Source organism: Adiantum capillus-veneris, chromosome 15, assembly GCF_014529385.1.
Source record: "Adiantum capillus-veneris isolate H3 chromosome 15, ASM1452938v2, whole genome shotgun sequence".
In the NCBI taxonomy this organism is placed as follows: Eukaryota; Viridiplantae; Streptophyta; class Polypodiopsida; order Polypodiales; family Pteridaceae; genus Adiantum; species Adiantum capillus-veneris.
Window position 1 is genome coordinate 34,675,907 of NC_140945.1, and position 25,465 is coordinate 34,701,371.

The window sequence follows — 25,465 nt, forward strand, 5'->3', positions numbered from 1 at the left end:
CATAGTTGTTGCCCAAGTAGACCTTACCTGGGCAACCTGCAACGTATGAATAAAACGACTCCAAAGAGGGAGTAACATGAAAAGAGGCACCGTTGTCCACTATCCAAGATTGGGACAGCCCATCATGGGCTGAAAGTAAAGCATCGATTACTTCCCTTTTGGTGATGTGCATATCACTTGCTACTGCCATAACATCTCCATTAATGCATGAGGCTGCAACAAGCACTTCTTCGGTGTTGGGAAGCATTTCTTTCTTGCTCTTTCTTGTAGTGTCGGCAATGGGGCTTTTTGTGCCCTTTGCGCCAATATTGATAGCAAGTCACATCCTGTTGTTTTCTCTTGCTTCTACTCTTGCTGTTGCCTTTATTGGTTGCATTTCCCCTCTTTTCGGATCTACCTCTAACTTGATAAGCCGAGCCACTGCTTCACCACTAGACTTCCTCCTGATTTCTTCAGTTAGCACCAAAAGTTGATTTTTGCCCATAAAATGTTAAGTTAACTTCTTCAAGCTTGGATAAAATAGCATCACAATTAGCAACATGTTGAGCAACAAACCGTTGGAACTCCCTGTGATCTTTTACCTCATTTGTGGACCCTTCTTTACATCCTTTAATTGGTAGATCATCAATGAAAGGCATAGTAACATGAGGGATAAAGTCTCTTAATACCTTATTCATGCCGTTCATCATATCAGCTACATAATTAGTAGCACGCTGTGGCAGAGTGCACATCCTTGCCAAACCGAGAGGTGTGCACATCGTAGTAAGATCCCTGCTCTCCAAAAGCTGACTGAAATTGATCGTAATCAGAGTAAAGATCACCCATAGAGTAGATAGATCTACCTACAAAGGCTTCAACAAATTCATCCACAATTGCATCAATACTCACATTGCGGATTGTTACCTTGTTAGCCGGTTGCATGTCTTGTATGAACCTTAGGGTTCCATTTTTCTTCGGAACAGTAAACCACCAATTTGAGTACAACGCTCATCATGGTTCCAAAATGCCTATTTGTATCTTCTCATTGAGCAAATCAATAAGCTTTGGCAAGTGAGCTTTAGGAATTGGAATAGACGTAAGCTCCATGGCATGTGAGGAACATTAAATATAATCATAGGCGAAACAACACTTGGATCCACACATCCAATCTCACTTGGCTCAAAAGAAAAAGCTTTAGCATGTTTTTCGAGCATACCTTGAAAGCATTTGATCTCCTCTTCATTGAGGAAACCATCCTCTCCAATTTTCAGCTGCTCCAATGTCTCCTTAGTAAATTTGTGTCTAATGTTCTTTGGATCTCTAAACATAGGCTTTTGAGAGGCTTCCTTAATTATCCCATCACTTCCTTCTGGTAGAGGTGTAGCCACCGGTCTCACTTTCAAGTTTCTTTGCAACAATTTTGTACTTCGTCTCTACTTGGCCTTCAAATTGCTTCACCAAAATTTTCCTTTATATGCATATGTGCCTCGTATATGTCCAGATCTTCATACATGTCCATTGAGTGCACTTTAACAATGTCAGCTCCACTTTGTAACCTATATTGCCTGATCTCCTCAAGCTCTAACATAGTATCTACATAAGATACCTCTTCAGAGATTCCTGAAATCACATCATCTGGTTTAAGCACATCACATCCTTGCAATTCACTTTGAATACTTGAAACATATTGTTTCTCGCACTTAGGCAAATCATTGAATTTTTTGTAAGACACTGAACCCTCAGATGTCAACCCCAAAAACCCTGAAGAGAAAGTTTCTTTTTGCAAGAACTTCTTCTTGCCTGTACCACCATAGTGTCATAATAATCAATATCTAATTCTCCTAAATGATTTTCTCATGTTAAACTGATCATTTAATATGGGGAAGTGCCCGGGGAGAAAAAGCTAGAATATTGGTTAAGCTAGCAGACCGGCCACAGTAGGGATCCAAAGGGGGGGCCATTTGCAAAAGAGCCATGTGCACCAATGGGCTAAAAAGACCCTAAGGTTCAACCCATTAAGACTTCCAAAATGCCAAGGTTCCAAAATTCAAAGGTTGTGTCCAAAGGTCAACCATAGGGGAATTGGATGCTTTGTGTGTGTACAAAAAAGTCTTTACAAATCCCTACTAAGGAGGGGGCGAGCCTAGCATGTAGGGGATGAGAGAGAGCCACACACACACACACAAGCTCCCTTTACACAAAGGGAATGAGGGACACATGTCAGCTCCCTAGGCCAAATGCCCATAAGGTGTACCCAATTCCTATTGGATGGCCTTGGAGGTGGACCAATGAAAATTAGGCTAGAGTAAATCTAGTTTAATTAATTTAAAAACACTTAATAAAAGAACCAATGAGAATTAAGTCCTCTAGAAGACTGTTGGATAGTCTCCCAAGGGGTCCAATGAGCATTCAGCAGCGCAATGGCTTGCCTGATTCCTATTGGCCAGGAGGAAAAGGGGTCCAATGAGAGTTTAGTTGAATTATTAAATTACCTAAAGCTCTCACAAAAGGGGAAAGGGGGACACATGTCAGAAGGCTATCACTTATGCTGCTTAATTGTCATTGGCTAGCCCTAGGGAGGTCCAATGAGAGGACAGCAAGAGCAAATAGTAAGAGGGCTCGCCCAAGAGAGAGAGGGGGCTGATTTTTGCAAGGCATTATCACACACACACTCACACAATCTCATGTGTGAAGTAAAAAATGACTATCTCTTCCCAAGCTTTAATGGAGAGCTCATCACCTACTCCAAGCTTGTGAATAGAAGCCTACATCGACACACTCTTGGCATGTGGATGCAAATCCAACCAAGAGCCAAGCTTCAATGCATGCTCATCTCCTCTACCATGCTAATTACTAAGCTAAGCTATGCTAATATGAGTGATTATGTGAGGAGATGTACATCTTTCTTGTAAGATACTCCTTCTTCCTCTCAATCTATTCTCATACCCTGCTAGCTCTCACCATCTTTGAAGGTGTGTGAGGTCTTGGGTCTTAGACCGGGGATAATTGATGTTGTGTTTGCTAAGTGTTTTGCTTAGTGCATGAAGCTTTCATCTTCATTGCACTAGCTAGTCTTGAAGGAACACAAAGAATTGTATTGTACAATGTCTCTCTTGATGGGAGAAACCATACTACAAAGCCTTTTGGAGGGGGGACCGGCTCCATGCAAATCCGGTCCTCAACTGTTGTCAATAGCTTAATTTCTCTCTCTTTTGAAAGTATTGTTCATGCTATCTAACTAGGTGTTATGCTTTTTGTTGCTCTCTCCACCCAAGCACTCTTGTAATTCTCATTAGGAATCTATTCTAATGAAATGCCCACTATGTTCATGCTAATTTCCGCTACACACAAGTTTTTAGGCCATTAAATGTTACAATAGTCACGCTTTATAGCGACACCCCGAGAAAATCCTGTGCAAACCTGTGTTCTTTAAACTCCTTGCGTATCTTTGGTAATGGATGATCACATAAGCTGTCTTTGTTCCTAGCATGGTCAACACACACAGTAAAACATTGACCGCTCTCGTGCCATCTCGGCTCCGGATCCTGGCATAGATTGAGCTGTCATCTAGCATCTTCGTTTCCATACGCACAACTGTAATGTAGGGTGCCCCAAAATCAGTGGATAAGAGGAATGCTCCTGTACAAAAAAGTTTTGCTCATGGCAAACATTCCCAATAGTTACCTTAACATTTGCACATGCACCATAAAGATCGCCTGGAAGCATGTTGGCAGCTCGTATCCGCCAACCGTGGTCCACATCAATAGGCCACTTCCCCTTCTGGTGCAAGCTCTTTGCCATCATATTAATTTCTGAACCATGGTTTACAAGTGCTAACACCGGCTCTTCAATGTCGCCAAGCTTCACAATGGTTTCAGTTGTCGCTCTTGCCCAATGAGTCCTTGAAAAATGACTCCTCGGTATAGTTTCACTATCTCCTTCATCATTAAAGTCATCACAATCCTCTACATATCTATGGTCTTCACTATTACGCCACATGCATTAATTTTCCTAATCTTTGGGTGGAGGTCGTTTCTTAGGTTCGGAGGTAGATCCCTTTGCAACTAATTCTTCAAGTTTTACAGCTTTTAATTCAAATTTAACTCTTGTATACCTTTCACCAGCTCGTCGAGAACTGGCTCTTCCACTTTGGGTACTGTTGAGGATGGTTTCTCCTTAGCATCCTCCTCAACATCCATAAAATCGCTCACAATCAGCTTGTTAATCCTCATCTGCCATTTCACGATCATATTCACCGTGTAAGGTGCAGCGGAAGTGAATGTTGAACTTTGCTCATGATGAGTGCTCCGAATTGTGCTCAAGGGTTCCTTTTACTTATGGAAGTGAGAGCCTTCCGTTCCTTTAGTGAGAGAGTGCAAATGATCACAAACAAAGTGGTAAACACTGTGAATGAAGGTGCTGAGATTGAGAGATAGAGAGAGAAGAATACGACACCAGAATGTTGTCAAACCCTCCTCCGAAGGCCCCACTCTCTATGGCGAGAGCGGTCTACTATTGATTGCACAAATCTCTACAATGCAATGGACTTGTCGACGATGTCGACGACGATGAGGATGGCGACGAGACGGGCTGAAAACTGAAAACGCTAAGGGTTGAAATCAGAAAATCTTGTATCTGCTGAATTTTGAGTCTATGTCGGTGACGAAGGTGATGACGACGACCCGACGATGATGCGCTGAAAATGCAGATGCTGAAATCTGCGAATAGCGGGCTGAATCTGCAAACGCTGGCTGATCTGACCGTGCGGCGAGGATCTATTGCGGGAAGGTGAGATCTGCAAGGTTTGGGACTTGATCTGCGGTGTCTAAGTGCTGAAAATTGAAAACGTTGAAGCTAGGGCTGAGTCTGTCACCAGGAATCTGCAAAACGCTAGGTTGGACTGCATGTTGCAAAAACGCTAGGCGTGATGTGTTGTCTGCAAAAACGCCAGGCTGATCTGGGAGTTCTGCAAACGCTAGGTGATTTGTTGCAAAACCGCCAAGGCTGATATGCTGTAGAAAACGATAGCTTGGTCTTGATGGTTGAAAACGTTAAGGAGTCCTGCCGGTCTTGCTGAGAAGGTGCACTGCCAATGTGGTTCTTCTATCTCTTCTGCCAGAAAGTGCAATACTTGAACTTCATAAAGTTCTGCAACGCTTGCTTCTTTGGGCCGCGCCGAAAGCGACACAAAGTCATCTGGGGCTCCTTCAATGCTTCAACTTCGTCTATAGTCATGTGTATACCTTCTTCAAGAATATCCGAGGATGAAAATTCCTTAAACCACTTCCAACACAAAAACATGAACATACCCATTCCATACAAAGTGACTGGAAAAATTCTAGTCTTCTTTAAAGATTGTGCATGCAATGTAGATGAACATATAGATGGAGTGCCAAACCGTTCATCAAACACATGCAAACAATGGAATCGAAACTTGTCTTTCTGATCTAAATCTATCAACTGTGGCAAATCACAATGGAAATGGCGATGCTTGATGCTCAATCCTTCTTGTGCTCTTTCGGATCTTGTGTCATGCCAAGGAAGAGACATGGAATGTGAATTCCTTGAATGCAAACATTTCATTGTTTCATGAGTAATCCGCATACATCCGTGCTCATCCATGAGTGAATCATGTGTAGCATACAATATGACATGTCTGTGGAAAGGGACCACATAAAGACGGTGACGAAACTACAAGAAACCATCACGAATGAAACACTTGAACAATGCGTATTGACTAATCATGCGCATACACAGTACTTCCTGTGGGGGTTCTTGGGACCTCGACTCGAGAGCCAAGATCGGTTCTTCGTGATTGATCGAATCTGCAATGAGGTTAGCTTCACTAGACAAAGTATTAACTAAACCATCATCCTTGTGAACAATTACATCTTTATCATGCAAATCATGTTGTCGTGCTTTGGAGAATAAAAGACTTAGAGAGTCTCCTTCTTCTGATTCTTTGCCTGCACATTAGAAATGAGAGATGAAGAATGAACAACTTGCTTCCCACGAATGACAATGAAAAGTATTGGTTGCCCAATCATTGAGAGGGTTATGCTCACCAAACCATCGAATGCCTAAAAGCATATCACATCCTGAAAGAGGAGAGACTAAAAATTTTCTGTGGAAGGACGCTTGTTGAACAGTGAACAAAACATCAAGGCACTCTTGCGTGATGAGAGTGTTGGGTTAAAGGCCTAAATAATCCCTTTTTGTACATTTTTATACTTTGTCCAGGTTCATATTGAACTTGTACACATTCTTTTAAAGTCACTTATAATAAAAGTGGAAAAACCCAAAACTCACTTATTGAGTTTTTCCCAAAAACGTAAGCTCTCTCTCTCTCTCTCTCTCTCTCTCTCTCTCTCTCTCTCTCCCCCTGCTTCGATCCCTAGCGCTTCCTCTCTGCTACACTCCGCCTCCTGCTTCTTGCCCCAATCCTGCACTACATCGCGATGCGCACCTACCGGTACCTTCTGCTTCACGCTTTCAACTGGTATCAGAGCCCTAGGGTTTCAAAACAGCCCTGCGCAGTCTGCTGGACAGCGAGTTAAAATTGCTCTCCCGCGATCAATTTCGCTTCCATCGCAAAGTCCCTTGCTTCCGGAGTCGTAAAGGTCACCAAAACTGCCAAAACAACCCAAAACAAGTTGTTTTTAGGTCAAAACAGGTGATTTCAGGTTATAACAGGTCAAAACAGCAATACGCAGGTGTACTAAAGTTGTGGGATCACATGTATTGATGTTTGTCGCGACAAATTGAGTGAAAAGCTGAGTACAGGTGCTTGAAATTGCACTTTTCAGCTGAAATTTCAGATTTGGACAGTTTCATGTAAAGAAATTGTGGTCTATCGTATGCAAAGTCTTGTGGTTGCTTCTATTTGCTGAAATTTTCAACCTATTGCATCTCTCTTCTATACACACTTGTGGTTGAATTAAAATGGCTTCTTCCTCTTCCGCATCTGACACTAAAAGTTTGATGGAAATCATTCGGTTCGATGGTCAAGGCTTCGACCTCTGGTAGGAACGCATGCAAGGTATCCTTTTCTTAAAGGATTGTGAAGATGCATTGGAAGAGAATAAGCCGCCAGGTTTGTCTGACGAAGAGTGCCAGGTTGAATAAGAAGGCTATGGCCTACATCAAAATGGCTATCAATGATGATATTTTGACGGACATCAAACGTTTGGACTCTGCTTATGCAATATGGCAAAAGCTAAAGTTCAATTATAAAAACACCACGCCTGTGAACCAGGTGCATTTGATACGAAACTTGGTGAATATGCAACTTGATGACTCGAAATCAACTTCTGAGCATTTGAGTGCTTTTACAGGTGTGTTGAGTGAGCTGCAAGACAGTGGGCTTCAGCAATTTGATGATAAGCTGAAAGCTATTTTCTTGCTTATGACATTGCCAGATACTCGGGAAACCTTGGATGTCTCTTTGAGCAACAGTCCCACCCTCACGTATGACGGTGTGAGAGGGTCTATTCTCAATGAAGAGATTAGACGCAAGTCTAGTGGGGAAGGTGACAGTTCTGCCTACAATGCAAGAGGTAGAAATCAAAAACGTGATGCGGGCAACAAGAAGAGCAAGACAAAGGATAAGGATGTCACTTGTTATCAATGTGGCAGAAAGGGTCACAAGAAACCCGATTGCAGGTATTTCAAGAAAGAGCAGGAAAGAAGGAAGGAAACGCAAGATAAGAAGAAGAAAGATGAGAAGAAAGGGGAAAAATCAACAAGTGATTCCTCCATGGATGCTGAGAATGCAAATATATCCTCTAGTGTGGTCATTGAGGAGTTGTCAGACGTTGAGGAAATCTTGGTTGCTGCTTCATGCCCCTCAGATTTGGTGATAGCTAATACAGAAGACATGCTTATCTCGAAGAAAGATGTCATTGATGCATTGCTTAGTGCTAATGGTGGCTTATCCCAGTCATAGATAGTGGATTCTGGTGCTTCATTCCATGTGACTCCATCTTTGGAGTGTTTTGCTACATATGCTGCAGGCAATTATGGCAAGGTGTACCTTGGTGATAATTTTGCTTGCAATATTGAGGGAATGGGTACTATGCGTTTGGCTCTGAACAATGGTCAAGAGCTTGTGTTGAATGATGTCAGGTTTGTACCAGGCATTAAGAAAAGTTTTCTATCTGTTGGCCAGTTAGATGCACATGGTTATACTACCATCTTTGCTGGGGGTTCATGGAAGTTGCTTAAGGGCTCTATGCTTGTTACAAAAGGGTCTAAAAGAGGTACTTTGTACTATTTTCGATGCAAAGCTTTGCCTGACAAGTTTCTTGCTGTTGCTGAAGTTGCTTCACACACGGAATTGTGGCATAAGAGACTTGGCCATATGAGCCAAAAGGGTATTGGTGTGCTTTCCTCTCTAAAGAGGGTTGATGTGAAAGGCAAAAACTTGGATTTTTGTAACGATTGTCTTTATGGAAAGCAAAAGAAATCTTCTTATTACTCTGGTGTCTCTTGCAAAGCTAATCCTCTTGATCTTGTTCACTCTCCGAACTGTGCTCAAGGGTTCCTTTTACTTACGGAAGGGAGAGCCTTCCGTTCCTTTAGTGAGTGAGTGCAAATGATCACAAACAAAGTGGTAAACACTGCGAATGAAGGTGCTGAGATTGAGAGAGAGAGAGAGAGAAAGAAGAATATGACACTAGAATGTTGTCAAACACTCCTCCGAAGGCCCCACTCTCTATGGCGAGAGCGGTCTACTATTGATTGCACAAATCTCTACAATGCAATGGACTTGCCGACGATGTCGACGACGATGAGGACGGCGACGAGACGGGCTGAAACCTGAAAACGCTAAGGGTTGAAATCTGCAAATTTTGTATTTGCTGAATTCTAACTCTATGTCGGCGACGACGGTGACGACGATGCACTGAAAACGCAGATGCTGAAATGTGCGAATAGCGGGCTGAATCTGCAGACGCTGGCTGATCTGACCTTGCGGCGAGGATCTGTTGCGGGAAGGTGAGATCTCGGGACTTGATGTGCGGTGTCTAAATGCTGAAAATTGAAAACGCTGAAGCTAGGGTTGAATCTGCCGCGGGAATCTGCAAAATGCTAGGTTGGACTGCATGTTGCAAAAACGCTAGGCCTGATCTGTTGTCTGCAAAAACGCCAGTTTGATCTGGGAGTTCTGCAAATGCTATGTGATCTGTTGCAAAACCGCCCATGCTGAGCTGCTGCAGAAAACGCTAGCTTTGTCTTGATGGCTGAAAACGCTAAGGAGTCATGCCGGTCTTGCTGAGAAGGTGGACTGCCAATGTGGTTCTTCTGCCTCTTCTGCCAGAAAGCGCTAGCGCTAGCTTTTCCTATATATTTGCTTAGCCAAGTTGCCCTACCCAGTTTTCCAACAAAGTCACTTAATAATAATAAGTAAATGGCTAAAATAGGGAAAATAGGTCTGTGCACTTTAAAAATGCTCCTAATGGGTTATGGCTGTAATCTGATGATCATGCTGTGTGCAACCAGAGGATATGCATCTACTCTAAGTGCCTGGACATGTACGGTGTGCGAACAGACTCACAAAAGTGCCAGAACACTTCCTAAGCTAAGCTAACTGAACCCTTGTCATGAAGTAGCTTGTCCACGTACACATAGGGTTAGATGTGCACGTGACACACCGCTTCAAAGACTATCTCGCCATCGGACGTTAATCCCAATTCACCTGCTGAGTCTTCCAGCAATTGTACTAAACTCTTTTGAAGCCGCGGATTAGCAGCTTGAATAAACAATTCAACCTTCTGATCCTTCATCGAGCGTTGCTTTGCCGAGGATAACTGATCAAACTTTAAGCTGCAAATTCCTATTGCAGCTCTCGTGCAGATAAGTTTTTATTCTTGTTTTGCACTCAATTCATGAAGCTTTGTCTGGTTATTCTCTGAGAGTCTTCAAGAAAACATTCCTCTTGCAATGCCTTCTTGAATTCTTGCCAATCCGGTACTTGAGCCGTCTGAATTTCTTTAATTCGAGCCCTAAGTTTAGGCGCCGCAATTAGATGAAACCCGTCTATTGCATTGTTGTCATCAATTAGCTTGGAGTATAACATTGGCTTGAGAACTAGGCTTAGTAGTCGAGGCCGTACACAACTAAGTTTGGGACACTCTTTGATCAGGGGTTGCTATTGTCCTGAGATCTAGCAAATGAGTTGTCAAAAACGCGTATGAGTTGATCAGGGGCTTTTGTTATTGCCCTATACACCTCAGATTTAGATGTGAATGGGTTGTCAAAATTGCGAGACACTTGGAAGAGGATCGGGTGTCCTGTTCTCTGATCCTTCTATTGATTGGTTCTGCAAAAGAGAGTGTAGGTCCTACAAACTAGCTCACAAAGGTGCGGTACTCGCTTCCCTAGGCTTACATAATCTACTATATCGTGCAGCTCCGCTTCCATGGAGAGAAAGTGAGCAGAGGGATGCAAATTAAGCTTCATTGAAGGCTATGTATTTAGTGATCAGTAGTTAGGACTTGATAACAAGCCAATTTTAAGCTAAAAGTATGCCAGATGTATGCTCATGTGTGTGTGCGTGTGGTGTGTGTTGTGTTTGGGAGCATATGTTTGTACCTAGTTCTACATCCACTATTGGGCACTGATGACGTTAGTGGGGATGTCGTGGTATTTAGTCAATACTATGCATGATGGAGCTGATGGTAATATTGTCTCGTGGGTGACTACCATGAGGCTATACCTTGCACTTTCCTTCAAGGGTGAATCTGGGTATATCCTGGATTCATCTAGGTATATTGTTAATGCTAAAAGAGAGTATTCTTGAAATGGTCATAGCTAGGATTTTATTGGTTAGAATTGCAGTACTTGAAGTGCTCTACAGGCCTGTCTTTACGGCTCGTCAATTGGAGCTACGGTTAAGAAGTTATGGCAGTTTGAAGTTGGGATAGATTGCAGATGTGTACCGGATTGGGAAAATGCAGATGAAGGTCTGGGCTTAAGTGAATGCATGTACTTAAAGTACCCATCTTGTGGAGCGTGTCGGTCTTTCCAAATCGGCAATCATAGTCATGGATGACAGGATACAAAGGTTTGAAGTTTTGCCGGGGGCCGGGTATGTACCCAATTGACCGCATTGGAAATTGTGCCATCCGTTGATTTTAAGGCTCGAACAAGTTTTAGAGGATAGCAGGTGATGTGTAGAGTTGATGGCTCGTGAATCGTCTGAGAGTGCGCGTATGCGGAAGCGTGAGGGAGGAGAGAGAGATGTGAGATGTGGAAGTGGGTACCCCCCTGCCCCCATAAATAGGTACCCAAGGGGAGGTAGGGCAAGGCCTGATAAAAATCCCCACGACCCAAGAGAAAAAGGATATATGGAAATATATGTGGGTGCGCGGACAAAAGTGGGCGGCCGGCCCCAAACTCGGGTGGCCGGACCAGGAGCAACCTAGACTACAGGTGGCCAGCCCGGAGACATACTAGCCGTACAAGTATGCCCTAGATCTGTGAAGCAGCAGAGTGGTGTAAGTCTAACAAATCGGAGCTTCGGTGAAGTTCAAAGTTTGGGACAATAGCCGAGGAATGGTTGCAGATGACTTTCTCGTGCTTTGGTGGCGTCGACTCGTAGGAATAGAGAAGTAAAAAGGTGATGGGGTTTTCATGGTTCAGGGCCCAGATTGGCGGCTTTTGTTGACACTTTATGGCTCGGCGATTGGATTACTGGGCATTGAGTTGCAAGACACTCAAGGTGAGAGAAAAGATTACTTTTTTTTTACAATTGAGGAGGATTTTGTGAAGCCTACAGGCTGGAGGGCCATACGGTTGCCACGTGGCAGTGGAGAATGGGGGGAATAAACCCACATGGGGTTCTCAACTTCAAGCATTCATGATATATATACTAAAGGCGTAGCTCTTGGTCATTCAAGTGAGGCAAGAGAGCTCGTGGAGCTCTGAGCCATGGCGGATTGAGACCGACGGCCCGTTAGCGCTGCGTGTGGCGTGGATGATGACGGCCAATGTCACAAACCTTTGCCGTGGTCGGCGGTGGTGACGTTCGTGAACGGCTTGTGAAGCTGACGTGGCAGCTACGGTGGGACGGGTTCTCACGAGCATTAGCCGCCACCTCTTTTGAAGGGAAAAGGGGAGCCCCACTAGCGATATCGCTAGTGCAAGGGGCCCTCCCGCGATGCACAAAGCGCAGAGAGAGAGAGAGAGAGAGAGAGAGAGAGAGAGAGAGAGAGAGAGAGAGAGAGAGAGAGAGAGAGAGAGAGAGAGAGAGAGAGAGAGAGAGAGAGAGAGAGAGAGAGAGAGAGAGAGAGAGAGAGAGAAATGAAATGAAATGTTATATTAACGTCTTCAAAAGGCCAAAATGACCTATGAGACCAATCAGTTACAAAATAGTGAATCTAATACCATGTCTGGGTACAAAAGAACTAGAAAAGAACTAGAAGTGGAACAAAATACTACTACTACTACTACAATCTAAAACTACGTGGGTGTAGCAGCTGATACAATAGGTACCCGGTAAACTGGATGTAACAGTGTGTGAAACAAAGATGGAAGAAATGGTGAGGATCCATCCTCATCTGCACTCTGGATGTCGAGAGAGTATGGCTCGAATCTTCTGTTGTAGTCTCCGTCGATGCTGTGTAGCTCCTCTCCTCAGTCGCGGTCGTCTGTATCTCTGTAGCTCCAATGCTCGGTCGATGAGAGTGCCAGTAGTGGTCGAATGAGTGTGGGACGAGCTCTGCAGTGGTGGCTGCTCCTCTGGCTGTCCCATATCTAGTGAAAAGAAATCTGTAATGTGTCTCTGGGACTGCCTCTCTCTAGCTCTCCCCAGTAAAGTGTCTCTATACCTGTGTAACTCAAGTAGATATAGTCCAAGACATCTCTGATCCTCATAACTCATGACCCTAGATAGAGGACCAAAACCCTCTCTGAATAAGCAGTGGAAACGCCCCCGTATCTCATAGAACACTGTGCAATGACATATGTAGTGCAACTCTGTCTCTGGCTCTCTCTGGCATAATCGGCATATCCTGCTGTCTGCTGGTATCCCTCAAGAGAGAGAGAGAGAGAGAGAGAGAGAGAGAGAGAGAGAGAGAGAGAGAGAGAGAGAGAGAGAGAGAGGGGGGGGGGAGGGGAGTCACCCCCCTTTAAGGGGTAGTTCTACATGCAATGAAAGGACAAGGGGTAGTTCGACATACAATAACTGGGACTTACTAAAAAACGAGTAGATGGGCTATAAAATAAATATTTAAGCCATTTTTCAGGGGTTGTAAAAGATTATTGAGGGGAGAGTTTTTTTTCCTTGGAGAGGGCAAGATCAGAGAGAGTTGGAAGGAAAAGAAGATCAATAGGAGGAGGCCTCTGGGAGGCAGAGGGTGGCATTCGGACTACTCATTGAGATCGCATCGACTCCATCGGCTTATGCTTCTTCTACGTATCTCCCTCAGCTAATGTCTCTATTTATCTGTAATCAACCGGGTTAATCCGTTGTAAGGGAGTTTAAACTACGTATTCTACAACTTAATTATAGTATGGTGTGTTGGGTTAAAGGCCCTATCTTTATGTGCATTTTTATACTTTGTCAAGGTTCACATTGGACCTAAACACATTTTTTAAAGTCACTTATAATAAAAGTGGGAGACCACAAAAACCACTAACGTGGGTTTCCCCAAATCGCACGAGCTCTCTCTCTCTCTCTCTCTCTCTCTTTCTCTCTCTCTCTCTCTCTCCTTTTTCGATCTGCAGTGCTACCTCCTTCCTGCACTCACGCGTGGCTCTACCCTGCCCAAACCTGCACTCGTTCACCTCGCGCATCTCTTGATAGCCTCTTGTTCGCGCTTTCAACTGGTATCAGAGCCCTAGGGTTCGAAACAGGACGTGCGCAGGCTACTGGACAACAAGCTATATTGCTTTTCCACGATGATTTTCACTTCCATCGCAAAGCTCCTTGCTTCCGGGGTCAAGAAGGTCACCAAAACTGCCAAAATATCCCAAAACATGCTGTTTTTAGCTCAAATTAGGTGATTTACAGGTTATTACAGGTTATAACAGCAATACACAGGTTTACCAAATTTATGGGATTACATGTATTGATGTTTTGTGCGAGGATTTGATTGTATATTCAACTGAAAATTCAGATTTGGATTGTTTCATGTAAAGAAACTGTGGTCTTTTGTATGCAGAGTCTTGTGGTTGCTCTTATTTGTTAAAATTTTCAGCCTATTGCATCTATCTTGTATACACACTTGTGGTTGAGTTAAGATGACTGCTACCTCTTCCACATCTGACACTAAAAGTTTGATGGAAATCAAACGGTTTGATGTTTAAGGTTTCGACCTTTGGCAAGAACGCATGCAAGGTATCCTTTTCTTAAAGGATTGTGAAGATGCATTGGAAGAGAATAAGCCGTAAGGTTTTTCTGATTTAGAGTGGGCCAAGTTGAATAAGAAGGCCATGGCCCATATCAAAATGGCTATCAATGATGACATTTTGACTGACATCAAGCGTTTTGACACTGCTTATGTTATATGCAAAAGCTGAAGTTCAATATAAGAACAACACGCGTGTGAACCAGGTGCAAAAGTTGGTGAATATGCAGTTGGATGACTCGAAGTCAGCTTCTGAGCATTTGAGTGCTTTTACAGGTGTTTTGAGTCAGTTGCTTGCGAGACATTGGGCTTCAACCATTTGATGATAAGCTGAAAGCTATTTTCTTGCTTTTGACATTGCCAGATACTTGGGAGACATTGGTTGTCTCCTTGAGTAACAGTCCCAGCCCCACGTATGACGGTGTGAGAGGGTCTATTCTCAATGAAGAGATTAAACGCAAGTCTAGTGGGGAAAGTGGCAACTTTGCATACAATGCAAGAGGTAGAAATCAAAAGCGTGATACGGGCAACATGACTCAAAATAGAAGTAAGAGCAAGACAAAGGATAAGGATGTCACTTGTTATCAATGTGGCAGAAAGGGTCACAAGAAACCCGATTGCAGGTATTTCAAGAAAGAGCAGGATAGGAAGAAAGAAGCGCAAGAGAAGAAGAAGAAAGATGAGAAGAAAGGGGGAAAATCAGCAGGTGATTCTTCCAAGGATGCTGAAAATGCAAATGTATCCTCTAGTGTGGTCATTGAGGAGTTGTCAGACGTTGAGGAAATCTTCGTTGCGGCTTCATGCCCCACAAATTTGGTGATAGCTAATGCAGAAGACATGCTTATCTCAAAGAAAGATGTCATTGATGCATTGCTTAGTGCTAATGATGGCCTATCCCAGTCTTGGATAGTAGATTCTGGTGCTTCTTTCCATGTGACTCCATGTTGGAGTGTTTTGCTACATATGCTGCAGGCAATTATGGCAAGGTGTACCTTGGTGATAATTTTGCTTGCAATATTGAGGGAATGTGTACCATGTCCTTGGCTCTAAACAATGGTCAAGAGCTTGTGTTGAATGATGTCAGGTTTGTACGAGGCATTAAGAAAATTTTGCTATTTGTTGGTCTGTTAGATGCACATGGTTTTACTACCATTTTTGCTGGGGGTCATGGAAGTTACTTAAGGGCTCTACGCTTGTTGCAAAAGGGCCTAAAAGAGGTACTTTGTACTATCTTCGATGCAAAGCTTTGCCTAACAAATTTCTTGCTGTTGCTCAAGTTGCTTCACATACGGAATTGTGGCATAAGAGACTTGGCCATATGAGCCAAAGGGTATTGATGTGCTTTCCTCTTTGAAGAGGGTTTATGTAAAAGGCAAAAACTTGGATTTTTGTAACGATTGTCTTTATGGAAAGCAAAAGAATTCTTCTTATTACTTTGGTGTCTCTTGCAAAGCTAATCCTCTTGATCTTATTCACTCCGATGTATACACTATGCCTGCTAAATCTTTTGGTGGTGCATTGTATTTTGTTACATTTATTGATGATTGTACTAAGAAAGGATGGGTGCATTTTTTGAAAAGTAAGAGTGAGACTTTTAATGCTTTTAAGAAGTTTCATGCTTTTGTCACTACTCAAAAGAGTGCTAAGCTTAAATGTCTCAGGTCTGATAATGGAGGAGAATATGTATCTGCTAAATTTCAGCGTTTTTGTGATGATAATGGGATAAAAAAGGAGTTGACAACCCCTTACAATCCGTCTTTTAATGGTGTGGCTGAGAGGTACAACCGTACTTTATGTGAGAGAGTGCGTTGCATGTTGTCCACCGCTAATCTTTCCCAAGAGTTTTGGGAGGAGGCATTGAAAACTGCAGTTCATATTTGCAATTGCTCTTGTAATAGTACGCTGAAAAATGACATTCCAGAGGAGGTTTGGTCTGACAAACCTAGCTCTTATGATCATTTGAGAGTATTTGGCTGCGAAGCTTTTGTTTATGTACACAATGACTTGAGAACAAAGCTTGATATGAAGTCCATTAAGGCAGTCTTCCTAGGTTATGGAGAAGAAGTGAAATGGGCTATAGAATGCGGTTACCACAATTCAGAAAGGTAATTCGCAGTCGAGATGTAGTGTTCAATGAGACAAAATTGCTTAATAATGCTACAAAATCTGATTCTGACAAGAAAACAGTTAGATTTCAGTCTCTTGTGTGACCCATTGATGTTGAAAAAGAGCCTCATGATACATTACCGCAAGCTGAAATTTATAATCAGCCGGTTAACCTTGAGCCAGAAGTAGGACATGATATTGATGCTCCTAATGAGGATAGACAGACACCTGAATTGGTTGAAAATGATTTTCAGCAGCATGATAGAGCTAAAATGAGTTGCCTCATGATGTAGAACCGTTCCCTGAGAGTGTAGATCATTGGGTACGCAGGTCAACTCGTTTGAAAAGGCAACCGTAGAGATTTAATCCCTCTTTGCGTCATGTAATGTTGTCAGATGAGGGTGAACCTCTTACTTATAAAGTGTCACGTGACACATCCAACCCTATGTGTCCGTGGACAAGCTACAACACGACAAGGGTTCAGTCCGTCCAGTCAGTCTAGATTTAGAAGTGATCTGGCACTTTTGTGAGTCTGTTCGCAGACCGTGCATGTCCAGACACTTAGTGTAGATGCATATCCTCTGGTTGCACACAGCATGATCATAAGCATTCCCATAAGAATCCATCAGAATTCTTCAGGGGAATTTTCCAATGCACTTAACCTATTTTCCCTATTTTGATATTTTTCACTTATTATTTTTCAGTGACTTTTGTTGGAAAGTAGGTAGGGCAAAGTGAGTACGTTTGTATATAAGCAAACCTAGACTAGTACTAATTGGCAGAAGAGACAGCAGGAGCACACGCTCAACATGCACCTTCTCAGCAGAACCCCCCAACAGACCTATCGTTTTTGGAGCAGCCAGCATCGTGTTGTTGCCATCCAGTACCTAGCGTTTTCAGCAGAAGAATCCCAGCGTTTTTGCATTGAAGAGACCTGGAACAGCAGATCAGCCTAGCGTTTTGCCTAGCAAGACAACCGGTGACAGCAGAGCAGATTTTCAGCCCTAGCGTTTTTGCATCTGCATCACACCGTAGCGTTTTGCAGATTCTCCACGACGGAACTTCAAGAAACCCCAGCGTTTTCAGTTTTCAGCCCTTAGACACCGCAGATCAAGTCCCGAACCTCGCAGATCTCACCTTCCCGCAACAGTTCCTCTCCGCACAGTCAGTTTCCGCAAGGTTTACAGTTTCAGCCCTGCGTTTTTAGCATGTCGTCTTCGCATCGTCGCCATCGACATCGTCACCGACATAGAGTCAGAATTCAGCAGATAAAGATTTGCAGATTTCAGCCCTCAACATTTTTAGATATCACCCCGTCTCGTCGTCGTCCTCATCGTCGTCGACATCGTCGGCAAGTCCAAGCATTGTAGAGATTTGTGCAATCATAAGTAGACCGCTCTCGCCATAGAGAGTGGGGCCTTCAGAGGAGGGTTTTACAACATCTCTGGTGTCGTATTCTCTCCTCTCTATCTCTCAGTCTCATACACTCACATGCACAGTGTCCATTCACTTTGTTAGTGATCATTGCACTCTCTCATTAAGAACGGAAAACGGAAGGCTCTCCCTTCCATAAGAACAAAAGGAACCTTGAGCACAGTTCGGAGCACTCATCTTGAGCAAAGCTCAAACATTCATTCCGCTGCACCTTACATTGGTATCAGAGCTTTGGCAGTGTTTTGTATCACTCAAGGAAAGAACCACAGAATTTTTTTTGCTTGTTGCGGTCGCACGTAACCCAAGTTCTCTTGGGCGTGTCGATTCCTAAGCGTGTTTTTGAAGAGTGACAGGAAACCCAAGAAAGAAGGGCTTGTCTAGCCTCCCCTTGTGCCCCTTTTCACTCATTGAGAGCGGACCGTGCACTTAACGGCCGGCCAATCGATGTGAGGTGGGAAAAAACAACCTTGGTGTTAACGCAAGGCTGCCAAGGGGTGCGCCCGCAGAAAAGAGCAGAACTCGGGTGAAGAGAAGATCCTTCTCTAACACAGATCGCAAGCGAAAGAAGAACCTCAAGACCCTCAAGACCCTCAAGAAACCCAAGAACCAAGACCCACAAGAACCCAAGTTCCTCGTGAACTTAAGAACCCAAGATCACAAGAACCCACGACTTCAATGGATAGTCATCACTCGAAGTGGAATGACTACTTCGCTTGGAGGTGATGAGCAGGAGAGAGGCAAAGAAGAATTTTCCTCACCAGGAGGTTTTTCCGACCCTCCCCCTTCCCCATCTACGTCAAGAATTGCACTAACTCCTATGGAGGCTTTCGACAAGATTGTGATGGACATGAAGTTAGAATGCGAAGCACAAAAAGCAGAAAGAGAAGCAGAAAGAAAAGCCTATAAAGAACAAAGGGCAGCCATAGATCGTGAATACGAAGAAGGAATGATAGCCATAAGGCGTGAAGCACGACTGGAAGCCAAAGAAAGACAAGCTGAATTTGATTGCGAGAACAAAGCAAGACAAGAGAAGGGCGACCAACACATGAAAGAGTTCTTGCGACTCTTTTCTATTGTGCAGGCGCAGTTTGAACAGAATCAGAAGAAGGAGACTCTCTCCATCTCTTCTTCTCCAAAGCACGACACATGTTATGGTTGATAATGATAAGCATGATGAATTGCCTGATAATGATGAGCATGATGATTTGGATGACAATGACAAGCATCATGATTTGCATGATGATCAAGATGTGGTTACTCGCAAGCATGATGATTTGCATGATGACCACGATGTGATTTCTCACAAGCATGACGATTTTCATGAAGATGACATGATTGTTCACAAGGATGATGTGTTAGTTGATACTTTCTCTAGTGAAGCTAACCTCACTGTAGATACGATCAATCACGAAGAACCGATCTTGGCTCTCGAGTCGAGGTCCATAGAACCCCCATAGGAAGATTCGATCCAACACGACGAACCGATCTTGGCTCTCGAGCCTAGGTCCAAAGAACCCTCACAAGAAGTACTATATGTTCGCCTGATTCGTCAGCACGCATTGTTCGAGTGTTTCATTCGTGATCGTTTCTTGTATTTTAGTCAGCGTCTTTATGTGATCCCTTTTCCTAGGCATGACATATTGTACGTCGAGCATGTTTCACTCGTGGATGAGCACGGATTTATGCAGATTGCTCGTGAAAAAGATGAACTGTTTGCATTCAAGGAAGTCACATTCCATGTCTCTTCCTTGGCACGACACAATTGTAGAAAGAGCACAAGAAAGTATGAGCACCGAGCATGGGCATTTCTGTTGTGAATTGCCACAGTTGATTGATTCGGATTAGAATGACAAGATTCGATCTCATTGTTTGCGTGTGTGTGGTGAACGGTTTCGCACTCCGTCTCTTTGTTCATCTACATTGCATGCACAGTCTTTGAGGAAGATAAGATTTTTTCCACTCACTTTACATGGAATAGGTATGTTCATGGTTTTGTGTTGGAAATGGCTTCAGGAATTTTCAGCCATGGAGATTCTTGAAGAAGAAAGAAGCATGACTCTTGACAAAGTTGAAGCATTGAAGGAGCCAGAGAAGACTTTGTGTTGCTTTCGGCGCGGCCCAAAGAAGCAAGCGTTGCAGACCTTTATGAAGTTCAAGTACCGCACGACCCACACATCAGAGTGGGCTGACGAAGAGTCCCTTCTAGGATTCCGGATGCTATTGGCGATCTCCCTCGACGCCATACAGCTCGGTATCAATACCTCACTTTGAAAAGGAGGGGATGTCACGTGACACTCCAACCCTATGTGTCGGTGGACAAGCTACAGTACGACAAGGGTTCAGTCAGTCTAGATTTAGAAGCGATCTGGCACTTTTGTGAGTGTGTTCGCAGACCGTGCATGTCCAGACACTTAGTGTAGATGCATATCCTCTGGTTGCACACAACATGATCATAAGCATTCCCATTAGAATCCATCAGAATTCTTCAGGGAAATTTTCCAGTGCATTTAACCTATTTTCCCTATTTTTGACATTTTTCACTTATTATTTTTAAGTGACTTTTATTGGAAAGTCGGTAGGGCAAATTGAGTACGTTTGTATATAAGCAAACCTAGACTAGCACTAATTGGCACAAGAGGCAGCAGGAGGACACACTCAACATGCAGCTTCTCAGCAGAACCCCCCAAGAGACCTAGCGTTTTTGGAGCAGCCAGCCTGGTGTTGTCGGCATCCAGTACCTAGCATTTTCAGTAGAAGAAGTCCAGCGTTTTTGCATTGAAGCGACCTGGAACAACAGATCAGCCTAGCGTTTTGCCTAGCAAGACAACTGGCGACAATAGAGCATATTTTCAGCCGTAGTGTTTTTGCATCTGCATCACACCCTAGCGTTTTGCAAATTCTCCGCGACGGAACTTCAAGAAACCCCAGCGTTTTCAGTTTTTAGCCCTTAGACACAAATCAAGTCCCGAACCTCGCAGATCTCACCTTCCCGCAGCAGTTCCTCGTCGCACGGTCAGTTTCCGCAAGGTTTACAGTTTCAGCCCGGAAAACGCAGATTTCAGCATCTGCGTTTTTAGCTCGTCGACGTCGCATCGTCGCCATCGACATCGTCACCGACATAGAGTCAGAATTCAGCAGATAAAGATTTGCAAATTTCAGCCCTTAGCATTTTCAGATTTCAGCCCGTCTCATCGTCGTCGACATCGTCGGCAAGTCCAAGCATTGTAGAGATTTGTGCAATCATAAGTAGACCGCTCTCGCCATAGAGAGTGGGGCCTTGGAGGAGGGTTTTACGACGTCTCTGGTGTCGTATTCTCTTCACTCTCTATCTCTCAATCTCATACACTCACATGCACAATGTCCATTCACTTTGTTAGTGATCATTGCACTCTCTCATTAAGAACGGAAAACGGAAGGCTCTCCCTTCCATAAGAACAAAAGGAACCTTGAGCACAGTTCGGAGCACTCATCTTGAGCAAAGTTCAAACATTCATTCCGTTGCACCTTACATAAAGAGGCTAAGTCATGTGAGTCGAGCAGTAAGTGGCAGCTTGCAATGCAAGAGGAAATGTAATCTTTGTATGCAAATGATACTTGGGATCTTATGCCATTGCCTAAAGGAAGAAAGGCTCTTCCTAACAAATGGGTGTCGTGGATAAAAAACCCAAGTACAAGGCAAGATTGGTTGCAAAAGGATAGAAGGAATTGATTTTTAAGAAATCTTTTTCCTTGTTGTAAAGCTTACAATGTTACATGTCCTTTTTGCTCTCGTTGTAGTTCTTGATTTGGAATTGAACCAAATGGATGTAAAGCCATCGTTTTTGCATGGTGATATTGAGGAGGACATATACATGAAACAACATGAGGGTTTTGTAGTTCCTACACGCGAGGAACTAGTATGCAAACTGAAAAGGGCTCTGTATGGTTTGAGACAATCATCACGGCAGTGGTATAAGAAGTTTGACACCTCGATGCTGTCTCAAGGCTTAGACGCAGCCATGCAGATCATTGTTTGCATACGAAAAGGGATGAAGATGGTAACCCCATTATACTTGTTCTCTATGTTGATGACATGCTACTTTGCCGGGAAACATAAGACTAGTCTCGATGCTTTGAAGCGTAAGCTAAATTCAACATTTGCTATGAAGGATTTGGGTGATGCAGAGCATATTTTGGGCATGCATATTAAAAGAGATAGAAAGCTGAAATTGCTGGTTTTATCTCAAGAAAAGTACATTGCAAAAGTACTTGACAGATTTAATACGGGTGATGCTAAGCCTCTTGGAGTACCTTTACCTCCATACACTAAGCTTAGCAAAGCAGATTGCCCAAAGGATGAGGTGGCATTGGAAGCAATGAAGGGAATTCCTTATGCATCAGCTTGTGGTTCTCTTATGTATGCTATGGTTGCCACTCGTCCCGACATTGCTTATGCAGTGGGAGTTGTTAGTCGATACATGTCAGCAAATCCATCTGTTTTCATACATAATCTTATTTCAAAGCAACTATTGGTCTATTGTACGGTGTGGTGCTTCTTCTTCTCCTCTCTTTTCCCACAGCTAGTAGCCCGGTGCTATCCTGGCTCGCCTTCGAACCCTTAATCCCCCGACAACGGGTTGCTTTGGTCATTGTAGCCCATGTGCATGTGGCCGTATAATTGTCAGGCTTACAGTGTGTTCTTTGGAAAAAAAGCTCCACATGGCTTCTCCAACATTGGGTGCTTTTGATTGATTAGGCTTGTGTTTAGTGCTAGGTTGAATATCATGCCTGATGGAATAGCGGTTTACCATGAGTCTATCTTGCGTGTCGTTTGTCTTTCCGAGATTCTTCCACAGGTGTCTTTATAATTAATTTTTTGTTTTTTTGGTTACTATATGCAGCGGTCATATTTCCGGTAGTTAAGAAGCAACATCAGCTTTTGGTGACACTTCTCCTATGCAATGCTATTGCAATGGAGGTCAGTATCTCTTCTTAGTTGTCAGCTTTCAATACCAAAATATTGGAGTATGTTGTTGACTTCTCATACTGAATTTTGCAGGCCCTTCCTTTATTCTTGGATGAAATTTTTAATCCAGTAGTAGCAATTATTTTGTCGGTTACATTTGTCTTGATATTTGGCGAGGTATGGATGGAGCTTTTTCTATGTGATGAAAGTTATTGACATATGATTAATGTCGTTCATGGTTATTTCCCTTTGCAGATTATTCCACAGGCTATATGCTCTAGATATGGGCTAGCTATTGGAGCTAATTTAGCTTGGTTGGTCCGGATATTGATGATTATTTGTTTTCCAGTCTCATACCCCGTTGGAAAGGTTGAGTCTTGTGAATTTAGGAGTTGACCTTATAGTTTTCCCCTTAAGATATAGCCAAGTATTTAAGGTTTTCAAAAAAGGAGTAGCTGCTCATGATAGCTACATTCTAAAAGGATTGGCTTTTGATTTTCAGCTATTGGATTTGATATTGGGCCACAATGATGCTGGGTTGTTTCGGAGAGCTCAATTGAAAGCTCTTGTTTCCATCCATGGAAAGGAGGTATGTTTAGTTTTTGGCTAAGCTCTTGTTTCCATTCATGGAAAGGAGGTATGTTTAGTTTTTGGCTTGACTGCAATGAAACCTCTATAAGGATGAGAGAGTAAACTTTTCAAGGACTTACATGTTAGGAAGGTAAAGGAGGTGAGCTTACACATGACGAGACCACCATAATAAGTGGTGCGCTTGACTTAACCTTGAAGGTATGTTATACTTTCTTTGGTTCTATTATTGGTTGCCTTTCTCTGCATTTCTCAACGTGGTGAATTGATTTCTTGTTTATGTTTATATATTCTGCAAGTAGGCTGTTGCAGAGGCAATGACACCTATTGAATCAACTTTTTCGTTGGATGTTGACTCAAAACTAGATTGGTGATCTCTCTCTCTCTCTCTCTCTCTCTCTCTCTCTCATGGGTCTCTCATTGTTTTTAGGGTTTCGTCACTTCTTCTTTTCTGTTTTTAGGGTTTCAAAATTGCTTTTTGGCTGTTTTTAGGGTTTCATCACTGTTTCTTTGCTATTTTTAGGGTTTTGCAATTGTTTTTTTTGTTGTTTTTGGGGTTTCGAAACTTTTTTTTTTAATTTTTAGGTTTCGTCACTGTTTTTGCTGTTTTTTAGGGTTTTGTGACTGTTTCTTACTGTTGTTTAGGGTTTCACCACTGTTTTTTGCTGTTTTAAGGGTTTCAAATCTGTGTTATGTTGTTCTTTTAAGATTTCACAAGCGTTTCTTGCTTTTTTTAAGGGTTTCTTGTATTTTATTACTGTTTTAAGTCTCTCTCTCTCTCTCTCTCTCTCTCTCTCTCTCTCTCTCTCTCTCTCTCGCGGGAACCATCGAAGAAGTGCCAACGACTTCCCCACGTGTAAGAAGACGTATCCCTCGCCGGCCGTCCACAAAGCCTCTTTCATGCGGACAAGGTAGAGGATGTTGGCAATAGAGAAGGAAATGAGAGAATGGAGAAACAAAGTGGAAGAGTAGAGAAAGAAGAGGAGTACTATTTTTCAAAGATGGACCGAAGAAAGAGATGGCATGCGTAAGAGGATCGCTTCGCTCGAGGAGAAAGTGGTCATCCAAGATCCATCATTCGAAATCTACGTGCAAAAAGTGGGCGGCTCGAAGAAGGCGAAATTCAGCCATCCATGATGGAAGAATTGAATATCATGAGAGAAGAAATACGGGTTATCAAGGAAGATGAGGAGAAGAAGTCATGGGCCGCGGTCATCTCCGCAACACAAAAGACAATAGAGGAGGCAGAAAAATGGATTGAGGTTGCCAAGAAAGGGAAAGGTGAGGAAGCTCCTTGTACACCCACTCTTATTAACATGACCCTCGAAGAGGAACAAAGGAGGAGGATATGGGCTCTACATGTGAGGGTAACCGGCCTCAAGGACATAAACAATGTGGAAAAAGAGGTCGCAATCCTCACATCCATGATGGGGGTGGACAAGCCTTCACACACAAAGGCATGGAGAGTGGGCAAGAAGAGTGGCCAGGGAGAATCTTCAAAAGGGAGAGCTGTCATACTACGCTTCCCCTCCTTGGAAGAGAAGGAATTCTTGAGAAAGAGGCATACTCTCAAGAAGACATGTATTTTCCTCGGCGACGATCTCACTCTCTCATAGCTTGCGCATATGAGAGAGGTAATGTGAGAGATTAGAGCGGCAAAAGAGAAGGGAAAGATGGCCTTTTACAGAGATGGTAAGGTGGTGATTGTAGAGCGGCGCTCTACATGACGGTGTGAGACCTATGGGACCACACTCAAGATGGCTACTTGTGGATCTATGAGGTTGGACGTTGTTGCCTTTGAGGACAATTTTAGAGACAGGGACATTGTTTTCTTCCCAGAGACTCATCAGGCCCCTGGACAGCTTACGCCACATGTGGTGGGATACAGATGGGAGACAGCCCACAGGACAGTTGCGAGACATGAGCATGGGAGTATAGGTTCAGGAGGAGTAGCAATGCTATTTAGGGAGGAGTTACAGCCACTACTACATCTTGTACGGAGAGATGATCATGCTAGATACATGTGGGTGAGGCTGAGAGCTGACACGGACCGATTTCTATACAT

General features: G+C 43.4%; 1 protein-coding gene across 1 annotated transcript in view; it reads left to right on the forward strand.

Moving 5' to 3' along the window:
• The window catches only part of LOC147440510 (DUF21 domain-containing protein At4g14240-like), a 92,784-nt gene that overhangs the window by 14,175 nt on the left and 53,144 nt on the right, over positions 1 to 25,465 (forward strand). Inside the window, exons 3-8 of the mRNA XM_086530224.1 lie at positions 22,748 to 22,824; positions 22,906 to 22,989; positions 23,068 to 23,181; positions 23,315 to 23,401; positions 23,530 to 23,601; positions 23,703 to 23,770. Coding sequence (XP_086386350.1) covers positions 22,748 to 22,824; positions 22,906 to 22,989; positions 23,068 to 23,181; positions 23,315 to 23,401; positions 23,530 to 23,601; positions 23,703 to 23,770 — 502 coding nt within the window. The remainder of the gene's footprint in view (positions 1 to 22,747; positions 22,825 to 22,905; positions 22,990 to 23,067; positions 23,182 to 23,314; positions 23,402 to 23,529; positions 23,602 to 23,702; positions 23,771 to 25,465) is intronic.